We start from the raw sequence: 22821 nt of genomic DNA, 5'->3' as shown, positions 1-22821 counted from the left end.
AGAAGCCTAATCCCTTCAGCCATCCAAACACTCAATAAGACAAAGCCACACAGATAGATAAATTGTTTTGCAGTGAAATAATGTATGTTTTTCCCATATATGTATGTGTCAAATGTCTACTGTGTATGAAAATATGTATGTCTATATGTGCCGTGAGTATGTACAATGAAAACCGTTTCTGGAAATGTGAAAAAGAATTTCCCTAAAGGGACAATAAAAATATATACTATACTATATATTTCCTAATGAGCTTCTTTTGATGATATACCAGTTGGGGTGACATTTGACAATGAAGGATCCCATTTCTTTGATGGCATTTTGGGATGTGACTTGTTGCCTGCCCAATCACAGTGTTGCAAGGAGTAGCCCTGATACACTCTATAAAACCACAGTGTGTAATGTAAATGAACAGTGTCTAAACCTGAAGGGGACAAATCATTCTGGAGTAATATAGTGGGGAAAAAAGGTATGTTGCTTAAATTAAAATACATTTTGTCAATTCTGTCCTCCAAACCAAACTTCAGATGATATAATTATTTGCAATGACTGCTAGGTAAACAAGTGAACACAAAAAAATATATACTGGTTTTCAGACAAAAGTAATATATATAATGAATATTTTAACCACACCATCGAACTATGTTCCCGGGACACCAGTATTTTTCACAAATGTCAGGTCAGGCCAAGCTGTCAGGTGTGTTTTTAATGCTGTAATATACAATTAAATGAATTACAATATATCTCGACCAAAAAAAAAGATTAATATTTCATAGTGTGCTTCATAACTGTATTGCAGATGATACCAGAAGTTAATACACATATGCTATGAAAGATTGTTATATATAAATGATAATAATTTACATTTCATGTATATAAGGTATTGTTCTCAAATCATTGTCAATTGACAGCAGTTTCCTACAACTCACCCCATAAGGTGACTGTGCCTTAGTACAGTGGTTCTCAATTCCAGTCCTCGGGACCCCTTGCTCTGCACATTTTGTATGTCTTTCTTATCTGACACACTCAGTTCAGTTCATGGAGTCTCTCCTAATGAGCTGATGATCTGGTTCAGGTGTGTTAAATAAGGGAGACATACAAAATGTGCAGAACAGCGGGTCCCGAGGACTGGAATTGAGAACCACTGCCTTAGTAGATGTCAACTGTATCAAATAAGCTGTGTTTTTTCCTTGGCCTTTTGGGAACTTTTCTGGCTTGGTAAAAATTCTCAAATGCTTTAAAAAGTGTGTATATTTAAATACACTCTCTTTCAAAAGGTTCACCTTTTTACCCCTTAAAGGTGCCCTAGAATTTGAAATTGAATTTATCTTGGCATAGTTAAATAACAGGAGTTCAGTACATGGACATGACATACAGTGAGTCTCAAACACCATTGTTTTCTCCTTCTTATTTAAATATCGTTTTTGAAAAACACCCCTGAAAAATAGGCGAATCTCCACATAACACCAACTATGACGCAACAGTCGGGATCATTAATATGTACGCCTCCAGCCCATGTTCAAGGCCAGGCGGAACTGCGCAGCCGAATCATCGTCCGAATCATTTTTCTTCGAGAGACATCATGGCTTGCAAACGAGCGAAGCATGGCAGTTGCTCAGTATATTTTTTTAGTTCCTTCATCCGAGCCTCTTAAATCATCTTCAGCCTCTGAAGAACCAGTGGGTTATGTGAATGTCTGATGTGTAATTGTTCAAGTTCAGACAGATAATCTTTCTCTCAAAGTCGTTCAATACTGTTTATGCATCAGTAAATCAAGCCAGTGACTAAACGATCAACTTCACGTCGTTTCTCTTACTAGGATGAAAATAATCTTACTTAAACTTTGATCAGTATACAGATAGCGATCAAAGAACAATCCCTTTCCAGTCGCCCAAGCTGTCAATCACACAGCGTGAGTTTATCTGGACACTCGTTATGAAATCAATGACGCTGTTACACTGCACAAGCTCTTACTGTACATACATCATGTTTGCATTGGTGAAATCATTAGTGAGAGTGCAGAAACTGCGTTGCAATGATAAGATCTTCATTCACGTGATCAACAGGCTTACACTGAAGTCTCACAGCAGCCAATCACAGCAGTGAGCGTTTACACTGAAGTCTCACAGCAGCCAATCACAGCAGTGGGCGTTTACACTGAAGTCTCACAGCAGACACGCCCCTTCAAACAGAGCGTTCAAATCAGAGGCAAAAATCAGGCTAGGAAAATGCCTTTTATTTCTAAATTATAACAAATTTTGTTCTAAAATAAATACTAACATTATAAGGGCACCCCAGGAAACATTCTAAAATAATAAAATAATCCATGCAATGGCACCTTTAAGAGTGCATATGTTGGGTACAACGGGGCTAAAGGAACACCTTAAGAAAAAATGTGCTTTTCACTATTCCATAATGTATGATTGCAGAATTTTTTTTTTGTATTGAATATTTATGGAGCAACAGATTTTGTTTGAAAATAAATAAAACATTCATTTTGTTTATTTTTTTTTACAAATGTATGAGGTGGCAAGATAAGGGTAAAAGCCTCACCAGCATGGGGCAAAAGGCACGCATTATTTATACAAATACTTTAGCTAAAATAATATGTTTCTAATAATGTCCAAATTAATATTCTTTCGAAATAATAATTTTAGCAAAGTTTGCACTATTTTCTGTTTATTTTGATAAATACAAGAATTCATTTTCATTCAATAAATATACTGTCATTAAAATTTATTTTAAAAAATACATACAATTATTTTAAAAGGTAAAGATTTTGAACACGTTGAATTAAATCCCGTTATAATTCAATATAGATGTACAGTAGTAACATTAAATCATATTTTTTTATATGATGTGATTGGTTCATTTGGTATGGTATCTCTAAGGTGACACCCAACTTGATATATGACATTTACAATCTGAATCTAACCATGTCATGTCAACAAATGGAAAAGTCTGCCAGCTATTTTTTATCATGTTAATTAGCAGGGTTGCCTTTTACCCCAAATACTATATTTTTACATATTCTTCTATTATTGAAAAACTGTTGCTTTAATTCGCCTTTGGCTAAGCCACATCCTAGAATGTAGATTGACCAATCACAGCGCAGCCAAGAACGAGCTCCCACAGAGGTCCGACACTTTTTCACAACGCTTCATTGACTTTAACACAGGCGTCTCATATTTTTGGTCTCGGCAGGCTATTACCGTCATAGTTTTATAAAAAATATGGTTAAACGTTGTGCCTGGGGCATTTGTAACACACCGCGTTTCCCAGAGAGGCTGGAGGGTGGTGTCCGTTTTTTTCTCTTCCCAAAACCGAAGTCAAATCCTGCCAAGTGTCGTCTTTGGATTAAACTGTGTGGACGTCCTCACAGTCAGCTAAACCCCTCAACAAGCACACTTTTGTGTGCTCTAAGGTAAATTTAGCTTTTAACCTTACTGTGAAGTTATAAACAGTTTTATGCTGTTTTAGGTTATGATTTCGGTTCTCTAAGTTACTAGCCTGACGTCGTCATACTCAGATTCTATTCAGAATGTGAGTCTGATACTGTTCCATTGAATTTTGATTATGGGGCGTGTTTCAACCGAACCAGGAAGGAAAATGCCTCTGCACTTAATTGGATAGTCAACGACTCTGGCTACAACCAATCAGAGCAACGGAGTAAGTGACGTATGTTTTTCATTCATGTTTCCGATCTACAAATGCCTTGATCGCGGTTCTCTGTTCCTCTTTTAAAATGAATCCGCTGTCGATATCATCTATAACAGTCGCGATGGCGGAATCTACACATAATGTTTTATAAACAAAGTTCGAGAGTAGCACGTTCAAATAATCAATCCAATCAACTTGTCATCAAACAATGACCGTCTATGTTCTACACTATCAGCATGAGAGGAAGCATAATATTTATTCACTCAGTCAACTCAACTAACATTCCTTGACAGTTTTCAGCATCCCTCCACTCACTCTCGGCTTGTTCTTCCACAGCCTGGAATACGGGGGGAGTACTCTGGGTTCGGGCCGAATACCGAGCCCGGAACCTCTCCTCGGACAGCACGCCAAATATGCATTTATTCTATCTGACTTATTTGTAAGTGTGAACTCGTGAAATAACAATTCTCCAGTGGCAGTCATCTTTGTTGTAAACGAATTCAACCCAAGCGCTCGTTGGTGACGTGGATGATTACGTTACGTTGCTCATCTGTCCATCCTCGAATAAAGCCCGCCCTGACAATTTGATTGGTCCGGACAATTTTTGTTCGGGCATAATAGCTCCTCAACGGAGCGAGTCCAGACCGAACTTCCCGACCTAAACATTTTGTGGGCGGGGCTAAGTTCGGCTGGCATCCAGGCTACTAAGTTACCCTAATTAATGAAGAATCAAGGTGCTAGCAAGCAAGCTTAGCGATAGTTTAGTTATCACGTAAGTCAGGATTGTATGTTTTGACTAGAGAATAGATGTTTTTTTCAAGATACAAACAACTAACGTTAATGTTACAGACACACTGTTGTGGTAGTATTGAAGGTGACTAACGTTACCGCAACCGTGTTGCCACAGTCCAACAATATGAAGTTGTCGGACGTAGCAACAGTAACTAAGGGGGGCGGGGCTTAGCCAAAGGTGAATTAGCTTGAACAAAACTGAAAAAAATTCAGACGGATGTCTCAGAATATATACAATAATTTTAGCAATCCTCATTTGCAACTTAAATCTACAACATAAAAAAAAACAAAAAAAAAACAACATCAAATATTAGATCATATAGGCCTTTTCAGAATGTTTGTAAACAATAGGCACCGAGTAACTTCTGGATGGCAGAACGCGAGTGGCTTCCACTGACTAACTGAAGAGATCCAGCCGGCGACTGCAACAGTTACATAGTTAAAAACCAATAATCGATTGTCAAGTTCACGCGCATTGGTTTAGTACCTATGATCACGCGCGTGAACTCGACAATCGATTACTATGGACTTCGACCATAAACAGGATGTAAATACAGGTATGTGCGCTGGCTGAATAAACAAAATTTTTATACATATCTTTCACATCTACTGCAGTCAGATTGACCCGCGTTCACTCCGAAGGAATCACTCACATGACCTGTGCACTTGTAATGACACATCAAGGATGTTAAGAGGCTAAAAGCAGGTTTAAAACGTGCCCCATTGAAGTCAACAGGGTGCAAATTTTAAAAAGAGGATAACACGGTGTAGGCAACACCGATTTTTGTCGTTGTTCTCTGTATTGACAGCACTCCAAATGTACAAAAAAATGAGCTCAATGTTAAAATTGACCGGAGTTCTCCTTTAAGTTTATTGTGCTACTATGTGAAGAAAATCCAGCAAAACGCACCAGCGCGTTTGCCGACCTCAGAGGGTTAACTTTGGTAGGCTGTACAACAAGGGAAGTGTAATTGTCTGCTTTTTCTGCAGAGAGCCGATCTCTGTTGATTTGTTGAATTACATTTTTTTATCGATCGTTTGTTGGTAAATGGTGAGAGACCTTGCGAGCCACATGATTTTTGCCAAAGAGCCAGGTGTGGCTCGCGAGCCATAGGTTCCCGACCACTGCTCTAAGGGATCGCCCAGCCACCCTGCGGAGAAAGCTCATTTCAGCCGCCTGTATCCGGGATCTTGTCCTTTCGGTCCTGACCCACAACTCATGACAGTAGATGAGAGTAGGAACGTAGATTGACCGGTAAATCGAGAGCGTCGCCTTGCGGCTCAGCTCTTTCTTCACCACGACAGACCGGTACATTGACTGCATTACTGCAGAAGCTGCACCGATCCGTCTGTTAATCTCCCGTTCCATCCTTCCCTCAATCGTGAACAAGACCACAAGATACTTCAACTCCTCCACTTGAAGCAGGAAATCTCCACCAGCCTAAAGTGGGCAAGCCACCCTTTTCCGACTGAGAACCATGGCCTCGGATTTGGAGGTGCTGATTCTCATCCCAGCCGCTTCACACTCGGCTGCAAACCGTCCCAGTGAACGCTGAAGGTCCTGGTCTGATGGGGCCAGCACGACAACATCATCCGCCAAAAGCAGAGACGAAATCATGTGGTCCCCAAACCTGACACCCTCCAGCCCCTGGCTGCGCCTTGAAATTCTGTCCATAAAAATTATGAACAGAACTGGCGACAAAGGGCAGCCCTACCGGAGTCCAACATGCACCGGGAAACAGTCTGACTTATTGCCGGCAATGCGAACCAAGCTCCTGCTCCGGTCGTACAGGGACCGGCCATCCTCCCCGGCCATCGGATCCAACTCACCACCAGGTGGTGATTGGTTGACAGCTCCGCCCCTCTCTTCACCCGAGTGACCAAGACATACGGCCGGAGGCCAGATGAAATTACCACAAAGTCGATCATCGACCTCCGGCCTAGGGTGTCCACGTGCACTGATGGACACCCTTATGCTTGAACATGGCTTTCATTATGGACAAGCTGTAACTAGCACAGAAGTCCAATAACAGAACACAAGTCCCCAGTCGGCAGGGACCCCAAGAAGGCCGGGTACTCTACACTGCCGTTTGGCCAGTAGGCGCACACGACAGTGAGAGACCTATCCCTGACCCGAAAGCGCAGGGAAGCGACCCTCTCGTTCACCGGGGTGAACTCCAACACATGGCGGCTGAGCTGGGGGGCTATAAGCAAACCCACACCAGCCCGCCGCCTCTCACCATGGGCAACTCCAGAATGGTAAAGAGTCCATCCTCTCTCCAGGAGTGTGGTTCCAGAGCCCGAGCCGTGCGTGGAGGTGATCCCGACTACCTCTAGTCGGTACCTCTCAACCTCACGCACAATCTCAGGCTCCTTCCCCGCCAGCGAGGTGACATTCCTCGTCCCTAGAGCTAGTTTCCGTGTCCAGGCATCACCTAGGACCTGTTTGCCTTGGGAGACCCTACCAAGGGCATATAGCCCCGGACAACATAGCTCCTCGGGTAATTCGGGTACTCAAACCCCTCCACCACGGTAAGGTGGCAGTTCAAAGAGGGGGAAATAAAAATGTAAAAAACTGTTTTCAACATTGATAATAATCATAAATGTTTCTTGAGCATCAAATCATCATATTAGAATGATTACGTTAGTAATGATGCTGAAAATTCAGCTTTGAACACAGGAATAAATTACACAACTATATATATTCACATATAAAACAGCTGTTTTAAATTGTAATAATATTTCACAAAATGACTGTTTTTGTTTGTATTTTTAATCAAATAAATGCAGCCTTAGTGAGCAAAAGATACTCAAAAATCTTACCAATCTAAAACTTTTGACCGGTAGTGTGTGTGTATATACTATATATATATATATATATATATATATATATATATATATATATATATATATATATATATATATATATATACACACACACACATATATACAGGGGGTGATAGTAGAAAAAAATCCTGAGCCTGAACTTTTTTCCCTGGGAGGTAAGCGATGATATATGCTCCTTAGGCTTATCCTAAGCCAAGATATATGCCCTGATCAACATAATTGTCAAGCGGGATCCAGGGGTGTGCTCCCCTAGGAGAACATTTTGATAAATAGTCCCTTAAATGATTGATTCTGGTGACTTTTGTGGATATAAAATGGACATCATTCAGACATGAGATGAACAAACCCAATACAAGCCTATATTACAGTAGCAGGTTTCAGTAAGTCAAATTTACGACCTTTTTAATTTTAAGACCATAAAGATTGAAATTTAAGACCTACACGACGTATTGCCATAAAATATTCAAATCAAAGAATTCATTTTATTTCAATGAATTCAGTAATTGAAAAAGCATTCATTTACAGATAGAGCAATCACATTAGTAACCTTCCACACCCAACAACGTGTGTCAGAGAAAAGAACAGAATCAGATAGAAAACTGTACTTTGCATATTATACTGTAAAAAAAAAAACCACATAATTAGTTGATTTTAGTTGATCATAACAAAAGATGAAATGGCATGAACATTTCATTTCATGATTATAGTGACAAAAATGATCACGGTTATCACAGAATCCTGTTCAAAAAGTAGGCTACTAATACTACACAATGAAATCAGTTCACCAAGTTTTATGTCGAAAACCAGTAAATAACAAATAAAGCATCAATATGCACTTTTTGTTTACACAAACATTAAAATAATACCATTAAAAATGATAGCCAGATTTTAAAAGTGTCTTGCAACATGTTATATACTAACATGTACAAGTTCAAATAAAGTTCTGACAAAAAACCTTTTTATAAAAAGATAAACCTCACATATTTCAGACTTTAAATGATTTTTATAAAAAGATAAATTACTGACATTTACAATGTACTTTAGCTTATCTTTTATTCCATCCATCCATCTTCCTCCGCTTTTATCTTTTATTATTAATAGTAAAATTAGGTCCGATTTTCCCGTGGCGTCTGTCGTTGCTATGCAACCATGCACTGACTGTGCTCTCCACAATGACAAAAAGGTTTTAGTGGCTAATGGATTTCCACCACCGAAAACCGCCTAGAAAAAAACGAGCGCGTCGCTTCAATTATGAGCGCGCTTACATAAGCGCGACTACATTGGAATGAACTTGAGCGCGCAAAAGACGTGATATGTGAACGGCCTGTTGGCGAGCTACCTCAAGTCAGGAAACGAGCTACAGCTTCTTGATGACTAGGATCTAACTCGGCAGCACTTTTTTCCCGCTAGTTCCATATAATATTTTCCTTGCGCACAAAGTGCAGAAACATGCTCCTGGTTGCCAGGGTTTTTGACACCAGCTTCCATAGGGCTTTTCGTCTCTACCCACCTCCTCTATCCAAGACCATTTATTCTTTATGCCTTCATCGACAAGTTTGGTGTCTTCCCCTTGCTTCATAAAGTTGCACTCCATGACTTTGGCTATGTTTCGCGCTGCCAGTGTGGGAAACACATTCGTAGTGTATGTGAAACACAAAACAAATTCGCACGTGGAGTGACTGCTGACTCAATCTGATTGGCCAAAACCCAAGACCAGCCCCTACCCTATTACCGATTGGCTGAAGTAGGCTTACTGGTGTGGTTTAGTGAAAGCGCCTATCAGATCTTGGGATAATTGTCAGATCACGCGAACCTGATTTTTTTTTTTTTTTTTTTTTTTTTCGCAGACACGTCTGTACACGCCGGAAATTAGTACAGTGAACAACTCATTGTCATGTTCAACAAACCAATTTGAAATGATTCGAGCTTTGTGACATGGTGCATTATCCTGCTGGAAGTAGCCATCAGAGAATGGGTACATGGTGGTCATAAAGGGATGGACATGGTCAGAAACAATGCTCAGGTATGCCGTGGCATTTAAACGATGCCCAATTGGCACTAAGGGGCCTAAAGTGTGCCAAGAAAACCCCCACACCATTACACTATGGGATTAATATCCTGCCATGATTCAAAACTGAAAATAAAGTTCTGAAAGGTTGAAACTAAGTGTTCGAAAACTCAAAATCTTACAAAAAAAGTTTTGCAAGATCGAAAAATAAGATTTGCAAGTTTGCAAAATGTAAAAAAATAAAAATATCTCTGCAAACATTATGTTGTTTTTGAGATTTCCTTCTTCAGAACTGCAAAAAAAAAAATTTACGTCTTTGCGCAAACAATTTTTCAGAGTTTCAAATTTGTCAGTGTTCTCCCACTGTATTAGTTTGTTTTCCAGGTTTGAAACCTTGTAAATGGTGATCTGAAAACTGGTGTGCGAATGTGTGAAAAAAAGTTTGGAAACTCTGAAAACATAGTTTTGCAGGCTTGCAAAGTGGTAAAAAAAAAAAATCTCTGCAAACATAATTTTGTTTTTGAGTTTTCCTTCTTCAGAAGTGCAACCCTCTTTTTTACGGTGTTGTGCAATCATTTTTTCAGAGTTTCGAATTTGTCAGTGTTCTCCCAGTGTATTAGTTTACTTTCCAGATTTGAAACCTTGTAAATGGTGATCTGAAAACTGGTGCGCGAATAGGTGAAAAAAAGTTTTGAAACTCTGAAAACTGAGGTTCGAAAGGGCGAAACTTATTACATTACATTACATTTGCACTCCTATTGCAGACTATTTTTTCAGAGCTGAGTTTACAACACCCACTTTGCGGAGATACGCACACACAGTTGCGAGCTTGCGACTCACGTGATTTGTGGCAGCGTTGTCACGCAGCTCTGCTCTGAAACTCTGAAACTCAGACTGAGCGAAAATGAAGCTTCGCAACCTTGCAACTTAAAAAAAGCCTGGAGGGAGGGCCTTCTGCTCTTGGCCAATGCTTTGCTGTCTGCTGACGTACAGTCCAATCACAAGTCGTATTTACTGGAAAGGTGGGATTGACCGACAGCTCCGCCAATGACGAAAGAGCACAGGATACACAAACAGGATGCACAGCTTTTTTTAAAGTTTATTTTATAAATTATCTTTAAAATAGAATATTCTGAAAATGTGACATTTTTGCTGATTCACATTGGTATCAAAATAGGTAAAACATTTCAAAGTTACATACACCATTATGTTTTTGTAAAGATCACATTAGTTACCTGTAGGCCTATTTTCATGTTGTTTTTCTCTATCAGATTATAACAGATTATTATTTGATAACACCATTCAAAAGAATATTCAACATGAATGCCCCATTATGTTTTATGATTATTTTTTGTTTTTTAACTCCAATTGTATTCATACAACTCCAATTTTATTGGCTTTTTTATTGGCCAGCAGCAGTCATTAAACAAACATAAGATACACATAATATACACAAAATATTTTTTTAATTTTTGCCTCATGCATTCATGTTGAATATTTGATACCAAAGCAATGTTTTTTTTTTTTTTATGCTTGTTTTGCATATTAAACTTTTTATAAATGCCACCTCTGATGCAGTTTTCTCTGCAGTGGGAAAAAAAGTTTTTGTTTATACTAGTCAATTTGATTGGTAAAAGCAATATAGTGACTTAAAATGTATAGAATTTGACTTGAAAGATGACAGTTAGGGGGAAATTGCCTTTATAAAAAAAAAATGCAATGCGAATCAATTTAAGGTTATTGGTTCAGAATAAATTATTTTTACAACACAAAATTGAACAGTTTACTGAAGTTAGTTATTGCACCAATACAGTATACTTGAGATTTTATTATAATATTAGGCCAATGTACATGACTGAGTCGCTCGCTGCGTGAGGAGAATGAGTCGCTCGCTGAGGAAAGTGAGTCGCTCGCTGTGTGAGGAGAGTGAGTCGCCATCTGAGGAGAGTGAGTCGCCAGCTGATGAAAGTGAGTCGCCATCAGAGGAGAGGGAGTCGCCAGCTGATGAAAGTGAGTTGCTCGCTGTGTGAGGTGAGTGAGAGTGAGTCGCCAGCTTAGGAAAGTGAGTCGCTCGCTGTGTGAGGAGAGCGAGTATGAGAATTTCGAGAGTGAGAATTTCGTCATTGGCGGAGCTGTCGGTCAATCCCACCTTTCCAGTAAATACGACTTGTGATTGGACTGTACGTCAGCAGACAGCAAAGCATTGGCCAAGAGCAGAAGGCCCTCCCTCCAGGCTTTTTTTAAGTTGCGAAGTTGCGAAGTAGAGACCTGCACTCCCGCGGGAGTCACGCGGGACCCGCGGGACCCGACGCAAAACAGAGCGGCGCGGGACAAATTTTGAAAGGTCATTGCGGGAGCGGGCGGGATGATGAAGGTGCACTTGCGGGTGCGGGCGGGGGGGATGATACGCTGCACTCCCGCAAATTAAATATGAGTGTAAAGTAAAATATATAAATTATTAAAGTAGCGTACATAATTTGTAGTTGTGAGGGAGATTCTGTTTGGCAGCAATAAAAACGTTTTAAGCAGCCTAAACTTGGATGTTGTCGTTTGGGGTAGGGCGGGACCTAATCTCACGCACACTTGTTTAGAGACAATTCCTTCCCGCTGCTCCGTGTTCGAATTCGAAAGCTTCAAGTTCAAAATAGACAGCATGGACGAGGAAAAGAGCACATCTAGTGCTTCAGATATAGGCCTAAGCGCTTCAGATGTAAGCACTTCTCTAAAGAAAGGCACATTTACTACAAAAAAAAAAAAATTCACGAAACCTCAAATCAGACATTTGGCAGTCTTTTTCGGTTGTGCATGATGGAGAGGGGAATCAACTACCTTTTGCCTGCTGCGATAAATGCCAAAAGGTGTTAACATACAACGGACACAAATGGTAACACTTTAAAATACGGATCCTTCGTTAATGAATAACTACACAGGAACAAATGAGTAACACAATATTAACAATCTAGTAACTACAGTTAACTAACAAGTAACTCTGATTAACGAATTAGTAAGTAATAGCACACAGATTTAAGTGGTAGTTCACTATTAACTAATCAATAACTATTATTTTTTATACTTCCCAGAGAACTACTGAATTTTTTACAGATTTAAGTGGTAGTTCACTAATAACTAATCAATAACTACAATTTTTTAATACTTCCCAGAGAAATAATGAAAAAGATTCACAATTCATGCAAAACTTAATAACTAATGCAGGAAAAATTACTAGCACTAGATTAACATTACTGCTAGATACTGTACACTAATTATCAATATGTAGTAGCGTAGCAGACTTATGATTTGGGAAAGCTGTCAATAATTAGCCTATGCACTGCTGTCTTTTAGAGAACTATTCATAAACTAAATAATTTTTAAGAATTGTTTTTATAAATGCACTTGTCTGGAACACTTACCCTGTGGCCGATTTTCCGGCATTCCTCTGGACTGGCTTTGAATAACTTGATCATGGTGAGTACTGGAACATACTGAGTCATCAGCCATCCAAATACCAGTTATTTTATTATTTAACCTACCTCTCAAAATTGTTTTTATGTATGTCTCTTTGTTCATATGTATATATATATATATATATATATATATATATATATATATATAAATATGTGTGTGTATATATATCCTGTGAATGATTAGATGACTCTACCCTTTCGGGTTGGCTCTTCATTAGTAACTACAGCATGGAATCATGATAACTAGTAATGACTCAAGTGTTAATGCATACTTTTATAGGACTTACAAATTATTTGGATCCGTATTCTAAAGTGAAGATCATGTTAACTAACTAGTAATGACTCAAGTGTTACTACATACCCCTATAGGAACTACTAATTATTTGGATCCGTATTCTAAAGTGAAGATCATGTTAACTAACTAGTAATGACTCAAGTGTTACTACATACCCCTATTTGGATCCGTATTCTAAAGTGAAGATCATGTTAACTAACTAGTAATGACTCAAGTGTTACTACATACCTCTATGGGAACTACTAATTATTTGGATCCGTATTCTAAAGTGAAGATCATGTTAACTAACTAGTAATGACTCAAGTGTTACTACATACCCCTATTTGGATCCGTATTCTAAAGTGAAGATCATGTTAACTAACTAGTAATGACTCAAGTGTCTCAAATGACTCAAGCTATAATAAAATAACTGGTATTTGGATGGCTGATGACTCAGTATGTTCCAGTACTCACCATGATGAGTCTAGTTATTCAAAGCCAGTCCAGAGGAATGCCGGAAAATCGGCCACAGGGTAAGTGTTCCAGACAAGTGCATTTATAAAAACAATTCTTAAAAATTATTTAGTTTATGAATAGTTCTCTAAAAGACAGCAGTGCATAGGCTAATTATTGACAGCTTTCCCAAATCATAAGTCTGCTACGCTATTACATATTTATAATTAGTGTACAGTATCTAGCAGTAATGTTAATCTAGTGCTAGTAATTTGTCCTGCATTAGTTATTAATTAGTTTTGCATGAATTGTGAATTTTTTTCATTATTTCTCTGGGAAGTATTGAAAAATAGTAGTTATTGATTAGTTATTAGTGAACTACCACTTAAATCTGTAAAAAAATTCAGTAGTTCTCTGTGAAGTATTAAAAAATAGTAGTTATTGATTAGTTAATAGTGAACTACCACTTAAATCTGTGTGCTATTACTTACTAATTCGTTAATCAGAGTTACTTGTTAGTTAATTGTAGTTACTAGATTGTTAATATTGTGTTACTCATTTGTTCCTGTGTAGTTATTCATTAACGAAGGATCCGTATTTTAAAGTGTTACCTCGCATTTTTTTCCAAGACCTTTCGTGAGACAGAAAGTGAACATACATCCTGCCTGCCGTCTTGCGGGCATTTGCGGGCGGGAGCGGGACATAATATCACAGATGCAGGCGGGAGCGGGACTAAAAATGACACATTTTTGCGGGAGCGGGCGGGAGCGGGACTGAACACTGCGGGAGCGGGCGGGAGCGGGACTGAACACTGCGGGAGCGGGCGGGAGCGGGACTGAAAATTGTGTCCCGCGCAGGTCTCTATTGCGAAGCTTCATTTTCGCTCAGTCTGAGTTTCAGAGTTTCAGAGCAGAGCTGCGTGACAACGCTGCCACAAATCACGTGAGTCGCAAGCTCGCAACTGTGTGTGCGTATCTCCGCAAAGTGGGTGTTGTAAACTCAGCTCTGAAAAAAATAGTCTGCAATGGGAGTGCAAATGTAATGTAATGTAATAAGTTTCGCCCTTTCGAACCTCAGTTTTCAGAGTTTCAAAACTTTTTTTCACCTATTCGCACACAACTTTTCAGATCACCATTTACAAGGTTTCAAATCTGGAAAGTAAACTAATACACTGGGAGAACACTGACAAATTCGAAACTCTGAAAAAATGATTGCACAACACCGTAAAAAAGAGGGTTGCACTTCTGAAGGAGGAAAACTCAAAAACAAAATTATGTTTGCAGAGATTTTTTTTTTTTTTTACCACTTTGCAAGCCTGCAAAACTATGTTTTCAGAGTTTCCAAACTTTTTTTCACACATTCGCACACCAGTTTTCAGATCACCATTTACAAGGTTTCAAACCTGGAAAACAAACTAATACAGTGGGAGAACACTGACAAATTTGAAACTCTGAAAAATTGTTTGCGCAAAGACGTAAATTTTTTTTTTTGCAGTTCTGAAGAAGGAAATCTCAAAAACAACATAATGTTTGCAGAGATATTTTTATTTTTTTTACATTTTGCAAACTTGCAAATCTTATTTTTCGATCTTGCAAAACTTTTTTTTGTAAGATTTTGAGTTTTCGAACACTTAGTTTCAACCTTTCAGAACTTTATTTTCAGTTTTGAATCATGGCAGGATATTAATCCCATATTACACCACCACCACCAGCCTGCACAGTGGTAACAAGGCATGATGGATCCATGTTCTCATTCTGTTTACGCCAAATTCTGACTCTACCATCTGAATGTCTCAACAGAAATCGAGACTCATCAGACCAGGCAACATTTTTCCAGTCTTCAACTGTCCAATTTTGGTGAGCTCGTGCAAATTGTAGCCTCTTTTTCCTATTTGTAGTGGAGATGAGTGGTACCCGGTAGGGTCTTCTGCTGTTCTGCCTTTTCACACCATTCTTTGTAAACCCTAGAAATGGTTGTGCGTGAAAATCCAAGTAATTGAGCAGATTGTGAAATACTCAGACCGGCCCATCTGGCACTAACAACCATGCCACGCTCAAAATTGCTTAAATCACCTTTCTTTCCCATTCTGACATTCAGTTTGGAGTTCAGGAGATTGTCTTGACCAGGACCACACCCCTAAATGCATTGAAGCAACTGCCATGTGATTGGTTGATCAGATAATTGCATTAATGAGAAATTGAACAGGCGTTCCTAATAATCCTTTAGGTGAGTGTGTATGTATGTATGTATATGTATATATATATATATATATATATATATATATATATATATATATATATATATATATATGTGTGTATTTATATATTGTTTTGCTTTATTATTACAGTCTATACTTTTTCCTTGATATAACCCCAAAAGAATGGAAGTGAAATGTGACAACATGTCCAATAGATGGGGTACATTGTAACATGAGCTTAAAATGCTATCTGATCTAATAAAAAAATACAAAAGACAGACTAAAATATTTTCTCAAAATACAATTATCAACTTTTTTATATAAAAGTTAGCATAATGGCATTTTTTAATAATTAAAAATATGAGCTTGAGTTTGACAACGAACACACCAGAAAAAACAGCTATACAACATAGTTCAAAATATAATAATTAATAATTTCTGAACATTGACTCTCAGTCTTTATTCACCTTTTTCTCATGTTTTCTTAATAGAATTAATAAAAGTATAGAATAGAATAGCATAGTTCTAATAGATGCACATTGTAACACAGTGTTACAACATGCCCCACCCGCACAACTGGGATTTAAACCTTGCTAGTGTCTTCTGCTAGTTAGCAAAACATTAAAGAACCATACCAACTGTTAAATAAAATATTCGAGATTAAAATAATATCAGATTTGTCTAATTTAAAATAAATACCAATAATAGAGATGGAAAATTAACATAAGTATGAAATTTACTTTTGGTATGGTTAAAAAAATGTTCTTCTCTAGTGTTGATATGGCAACTAAGGTGAGGTTTAAAGCGGTTTACCGCAATACCGCGGGAATTTCTTGCTTTTCAACCGCGGTAAGAAAAAATCCATACCGTCCCAGCCCTAATGAACGTACAATAGAAGTTGACGTAAATACGCCGGATTTAGCACAATGCTAATTTCCATCTTCTTCAGCTTGTGTGGAAGTATTTAAAACAAGTGTGTTACAACTAGCTGAGCTCGCTGAGAATCGTCTTGCCATGCCAATGAGTTGGTAAAATTCTGAATTTTACATCAACACAATGCCTGAGAGAGACAATATGGTCGGACCTAAGGAATCCAAAAGTTGTGTTTTAGAGCACATTTTTAAACTTACAGTATAACGATAGAAGCATTTTTTCAGATTTCTCGACCAGTAAGCAGCACTGTTCCCAAACTGCTCAGATACCCTCAGGTTCATATAGATTAGTTATGGTTATTATTTATTGGTAAATTGACCAAAGGATTAATCAAATATTCAGAAAATAAACAATAGATTAACTGAAAAAATAACTGTTAGATTATACGCTTAAATGTTTGCAACAAAAACCATTGTGAACAGGTTGGAATAGGCGTTGGATCACCAAAATCTTATTTCATGATACGATTAATAAAAAAAAAATGTACATGTCATTTTATAATTGCAATATAGATATTTTATTTTATCTGTGTTATTAAAAATAAGTTAATCGACTGAAAAAAACAAATCATTAGTTACAGCACTAAATATATTAAAGCTGCCAGCACTGTCTCAAGATAATTTTAACCCATATTTGAAGATGGCCCAATGAATGCTGTTTTGTTGCTAATGCAATATTTTTTTCAGTCATATGTTGTATATCTTTTTATTTAACATTTACAAAAAAATTATAATCCAAGACTTTTCCACTAGAAAGATGTCGGACTCTGAAACCATTGAACTGGCTTGTCTTGGCCGACCTTTTCAGTTGGGAATGCTTTATGACTGCAGAAGAGATGTCCTCATTCCAGGTAATAAAAAGCACATGAACACACTGGGGAGGAAACAATCTAAATGGTATAATTCATTTCTTTGTTAGATTTTATGCTTTAACTTTAGGGTAACTAATTATTAACATATAAAATGTTCCCAAGGAATAACTCTTTGGGATGCTGAGATGCTGCAGAAGAATATCAATGTACGGCCACAGCCAAACACTGACTTCAAAATCATTGCCTCAGATTCATGTGAAGACAAAGTAGAAGCTTTGAATATTTCTGCATCTCTTGAAGCCAGCCTTCTGTGTGGATTAGTTAGTGTGAAAGGCTCAGCTAGCTATTTAAATGACAAGAAGAAGTCCAAACATCAATCTCGAGTCACCTTACAGTATCGGTCAACGGCACGTTTTGAGCAGTTAACTATGGAGCATCTTGGAGCAGGGAACATAAAGCATAGCAATGTATTTCAGGAGGGCTCGGCCACACATGTTGTTACGGCTCTATTGTATGGAGCTCAAGCGTTCTTTATTTTTGACCGTGAGGTTTCATCCAATGAAAATCATCAAGAGATACAAGGAGACCTCCAAGCATCAATCAAAAATATACCTTTAATATCAGTTGAAGGTGAAGCATCTTTGAAAATGAGTGATTCAGAAAAAGAGAAAATGAACAAATTCAGCTGCACTTTTCATGGAGATTTTGCTCTGGAAAACAATCCAGTTTCCTATGTAGATGCCATCAAGGTGTACTCAGAGCTGCCAAAACTGTTGGGAGAACATGGAGAGAATGCTGTGCCCATGACCGTATGGCTTTACCCTCTGAAAAAACTAGATTCAACAGCTGCTCAGTTAGTCAGGGAGATCAGTGTAAGCCTAGTACGACGTGCCCAACGGATCATGGATGAACTGGATAATTGTGACATTCAATGTCAAGACCTGATGAGGGACAATGTTGCTATTCAATTCCCTGAAATCAAAACTAAAATCAGAAAATTTAAGGACCTCTGCTCAGAGTACAAAATAGTTTTTCAAAAACATCTCTGCAGACTCCTTCCATCCATAAGGGGTGGAGGAAAAGAAGAACAAGAACTTGCTGATGCTCTTAATGACAAAGAAAGATCCCCGTTTCAGGGTGCTCTGGTACACAAGTATTTCAATGAGCGAGAGCGAGAGATGAATGTCATTAGATCTTACCTCGAAATCATGAAAGAAGTTCCTGTTCTTTCATCCAGCAATGACTTGGACAAGGTTGTCTTGAAAGCATCCAATAACTATGTGATAGCCTTTGCACTTTCCTCCTTAAATGAAAAGGAACTGTACTTTTCAGACCTGGAGAATTACCTGAAAAAACAATCGCGTAACAAAGGAGAGCAAGTGAGTTATGATCAAGACTCCTCAAAAAAGACAGATAAATGGTTTTCCTCAGGAAATGTAACTACACTGACCAGGGAAAACATACAGTCCTTCCTAGATTTCAAAGAAGCCAATAAAGGAAGAAAGAACATTGAATTCTGCATTGCATCAATCCCGGATGAACTCATCACTGCCTCTTCAATTCATGTTTATGAAAGGGGGAGACTCATAAGCTCACAGTACGAGCTCCCCTCAAAACCCCCAAAACCAGTCTTCTTGAGTGCTGAGCATGACTGCATACATCTGCAAATCAAACCTCCTGTTCACGGTGTTAGTTCTGTGGCTTCATATTGTATCTCATATCAGTCTGCGCAGAGCCCTGAATGGACTGATGTGTTTACTGATGGGGTTTCTGATCAAGTCACAGTCAAGCAGTTACAACCACATAAAGAATATCGTTTCAACTGTAAGGCAGTGTGTCGTCCAGGAGTAAGTCTGACTAGTGACACAACATCATTCTTCAGGACTCATCCATGTGCTCCTCCTGGAGCACCTATAGTGAAACGAGTAGAATCAGGGTCTGCAACTGTAGCCTGGGATGTTCCTACATCTGTGGGAGAAGATGTTCTGGTCACTGGATATGTGTTGGAATTCAGAGAAAGCACGAAGGATCAGGAAAGTGAAAAGCCATGGAAGTCTGTGAAATCTACAAACAGGGAGTGCACTCTTCAGGGACTGAAAGAAGACACAGATTACACAATCCGAGTTTTTGCAAACTGTGGAAATGATGGACAGAGTCTCTCCAGCCCTGAAAATGTGTTTTCAGCCAGTTTTAAGGGGAAACAATCAAATAAGGATGGGAGCGGGTTGTTCTTGAATCAATCTTCACGAATAAAAAAGGGCAATCCATCAATACATACACTGAACCTACACAAAAAAATGGCAGAGAATGTTAGTTTTAATCAGTATGTCTTCGGAAAAAAGGTTGAGGATGTGAAAAACAAAGTTATCCTTCTTTTGGGACCAACGGGAGCAGGAAAAACCACACTGGTTAATGTGATGGTCAATTACATACTGGGCGTAAAGTGGCAGGATGCATATCGCTTCAAACTAATCAATGAAGTGACCAATCGCTCACAGGCTGAGAGTCAGACATATAATGTCTCATCTTTTGAGCTGTACAATCAGCCTGGCTTTCAAATTCCCTATTCCCTCACAATCGTAGATACACCCGGATTTGGGGATACAAGAGGGATCGCACATGATAAACTGATTACAGAGCAGGTCAAAAGCTTTCTTTGTAGCCCTTTGGGAATCGATCACATTGATGCCGTCTGCTTTATTGTCCAGGCCTCTCTTGCCCGCCTGAGTGCCAATCAGAGGTACATCTTTGACTCAATTCTGTCCATTTTTGGCAAAGACATTGCAGAGAACATCATAGTTTTGGTGACATTTGCAGACAGTAAAAACATCCCAGTTCTAGAAGCCATCATAGCAGCAGATCTGCCCTGTCAAAAGAATAAAAAGGGACAACCCACCCATTTCAGTTTCAACAATTCATCTGTGTATGCAGACAAAAAAGTAGAAGAGCCTACAACCTCTGACAATGATTCAGATGATAATGATGAAGATGATAAACTGACCGAGCTTGTCTGGGACAAAACCTTCAAACAGATGAAGGCTTTTTTCAAGGCATTGGGGGCCATTGAAAGTAAAGATCTGACGATGACTATAAAGGTCTTGGAGGAACGAGAGCGCCTTGAGAAAGCCATGAAAAGTCTGACCCCTCAAATAACTGCAGGTCTCTCTAAAATGAGTGAGATAAAAAAATTCAAACAATGTTTGGAAAATGAGAGTGAGAACATGGCACAAAATGAGGATTTTGAGCAAGATGTAGAGGTGATGAAAGCAATCAGATCCCCTGTAAACTGTTTTACCATGAATTGCAACACCTGCTTCTTCACATGTCACTCCAACTGTTTCCTCCCTGCAGAAGATCCTGTGCAAACTTGTGCTGTGATGGAGGATGGACACTGCATTATCTGCCCTGAAAACTGCCATTACTCAGCTCATTCTAAGGAAAATTTCATGTGGACGTATGAAACAAAAATAGAGAAAAAAACTATTAAAGAGCTGAAAGACAACTTCATGAAGGCAAAAGGAAAGTTTATGAGCTCCAAGCAAATACTTGATGCACTTGAAGAGGAACTTGATGGAATTGAGGAAAAACTAAAGAAGTTGATCAAACTGTCCTCTGATTGCCTAAGAAGACTGGATGAAATTGCATTGAATCCAAAATCTCTCTCCACAGCCGATTATCTCGAAATCCTGATCAGAACTGAGAAAGAAGAGAAAAGTCCTGGCTTTGAGGACCGAGTTGTTGGACTCGAGAAAATGAAACAAGAAACTCTTATTCTGGAAAAGATTGCTAAAGGAGAAAATTTGCTGGAAACAGAGCGCCGCATTATGGAGGAGAGAGAGAAGCGAATGCAAACTGTTGCCCTGAAAATGATGAAAATTAAGAAAGCCTTTAGTGCCTTTCAGTCACAGAGCAAACAGAAAGCATCTGATCAAAAGGATGGAAGTGCTTGCCTTGAGGGACAGGAGATGTCCTAAACAAAATAAAAGGCTAAATAGTTCAAAAAAATATTTAGGAAAATTGAAGATTTGCTTAACAAGATGTTACTTAACAAACATCAATGCTTCTTTCACGTATAAATCAATAATCATTTAACATGAAGAATACTGAATTTAAGAGTTATTTTATGCTTTTAATATTTGTGTTTTCAACAATGATGCAATGTCAAATTTCTCAAGAATCCACAACAATCATGAACTGTAGCTCAACTGGTAGAGCATAGTGCTAGCAACACAGTAATAATGGCTCCAGAGAATGCATGAAATTAGCATGTTTTTATAGCTTAAATGCTATATAAATTGCATTGCTTAAATTGGATAAAAGCTTCTGAAAAAAGTATAAATGAAAAAAATATTTTTTTTGTGTTTAGTCTTGTGAAATCATGCAAACATTTTGATATTGTAAAATACTATGAAATACATAAAAACTGTATGATTTCAAGTACTTCCTTTATGTTTTCAAGAAATTATGAGTAAGGTGTATTAGTATGGCATACAACATTTTAAAATGAAGAAATATGGATTTGGTAGAGCTTATACTGTATTGCCGCAATGCGCATGTGAAATTTTCCCAATTCCCTGACAATTTACTACTGTTCAAAAGTTATCAGCAATTGTATTATAATTAATTCTACTTATGGATTTTAAAATGATCCTAATTATTTTTATTAGTAGTAATATTGTTTTAAAAAGGATATTTTCTCAACTCTGTGAATTAATAAAAAGAACTTAACTGTTTAACTTAATTGTCAATTCATGATTTAACTTTTTTAAACCTTTGTGAAGTTTAAATTTGTCTGAAGCCTGTTTTGCAAAATCCAGGTCCTGAACACGGACTGCGACTTGTAAACAATGTCCTCAATTATTGCCATTACGCATTATGACTGACTGTCATTCGTGTTAATCAAACAACAAAAGACAACGAGAAGATCACTTTCGTAGCTTTAACAAAGATTAATAATATTTAATTTATACATCCAAGACTATAGTTTTATTTAACATTTGATTTCCTGAATAATTCATGTAAATAATTTAATTTTTTTTTGCAATATATAATTCCAGAAAAACTAAATATTGTAATGTCGTGCAGCCCGGAATGAAATGGTATACCTCTGTATAATGATCGAGGAAATAAAAACAAATAAGAAAATAAAAATAGACTATATGGCAAAACCTGTACAACTCTGTATGTCAGACTGACAGGTAATGATATTCTGTAGCCTACCCTCCATGGTGATTTAATAAATGCATAATTATTATAAGAAAAGAAAAAATAAATCTAAATATAGCTGCAAGCAGCAATTATCGGGGCCAAGCACAATCAGATGACAAGACATGCCAACATTGCTGAAAGTATCAGACCAACTGCAACAATGAACAATTAAAGACA

General features: G+C 38.0%; 1 protein-coding gene across 2 annotated transcripts; it reads left to right on the top strand.

Annotated features, from left to right (window-relative positions):
- Positions 1-410: 410 nt before the first annotated feature.
- Positions 411-22171, top strand: LOC307161693 (uncharacterized protein). 2 transcript variants are annotated; one of them, XM_079876570.1, is made up of 3 exons: positions 411-466; positions 17378-17475; positions 17599-22171. In XM_079876570.1, the coding sequence occupies exons 2-3, from the start codon at positions 17382-17384 to the stop codon at positions 21408-21410; spliced, it is 3906 nt and encodes a 1301-aa protein (XP_079732696.1). In that variant the 5' UTR covers positions 411-466; positions 17378-17381; the 3' UTR covers positions 21411-22171. The 2 variants fall into 2 exon arrangements, with proteins under 2 accessions (XP_079732696.1, XP_079732695.1); XM_079876569.1 differs by having other exon boundaries at positions 420-494; positions 17599-22164.
- Positions 22172-22821: the final 650 nt, after the last annotated feature.

The sequence above is a fragment of the Squalius cephalus genome (genome assembly GCF_949319135.1).
Source record: "Squalius cephalus genome assembly, chromosome: 7".
Taxonomy (NCBI): domain Eukaryota; kingdom Metazoa; phylum Chordata; class Actinopteri; order Cypriniformes; family Leuciscidae; genus Squalius; species Squalius cephalus.
The sequence above is the reverse complement of the archived record's forward strand: the minus strand, read 5'-3'. Positions and strand labels throughout refer to the sequence as shown.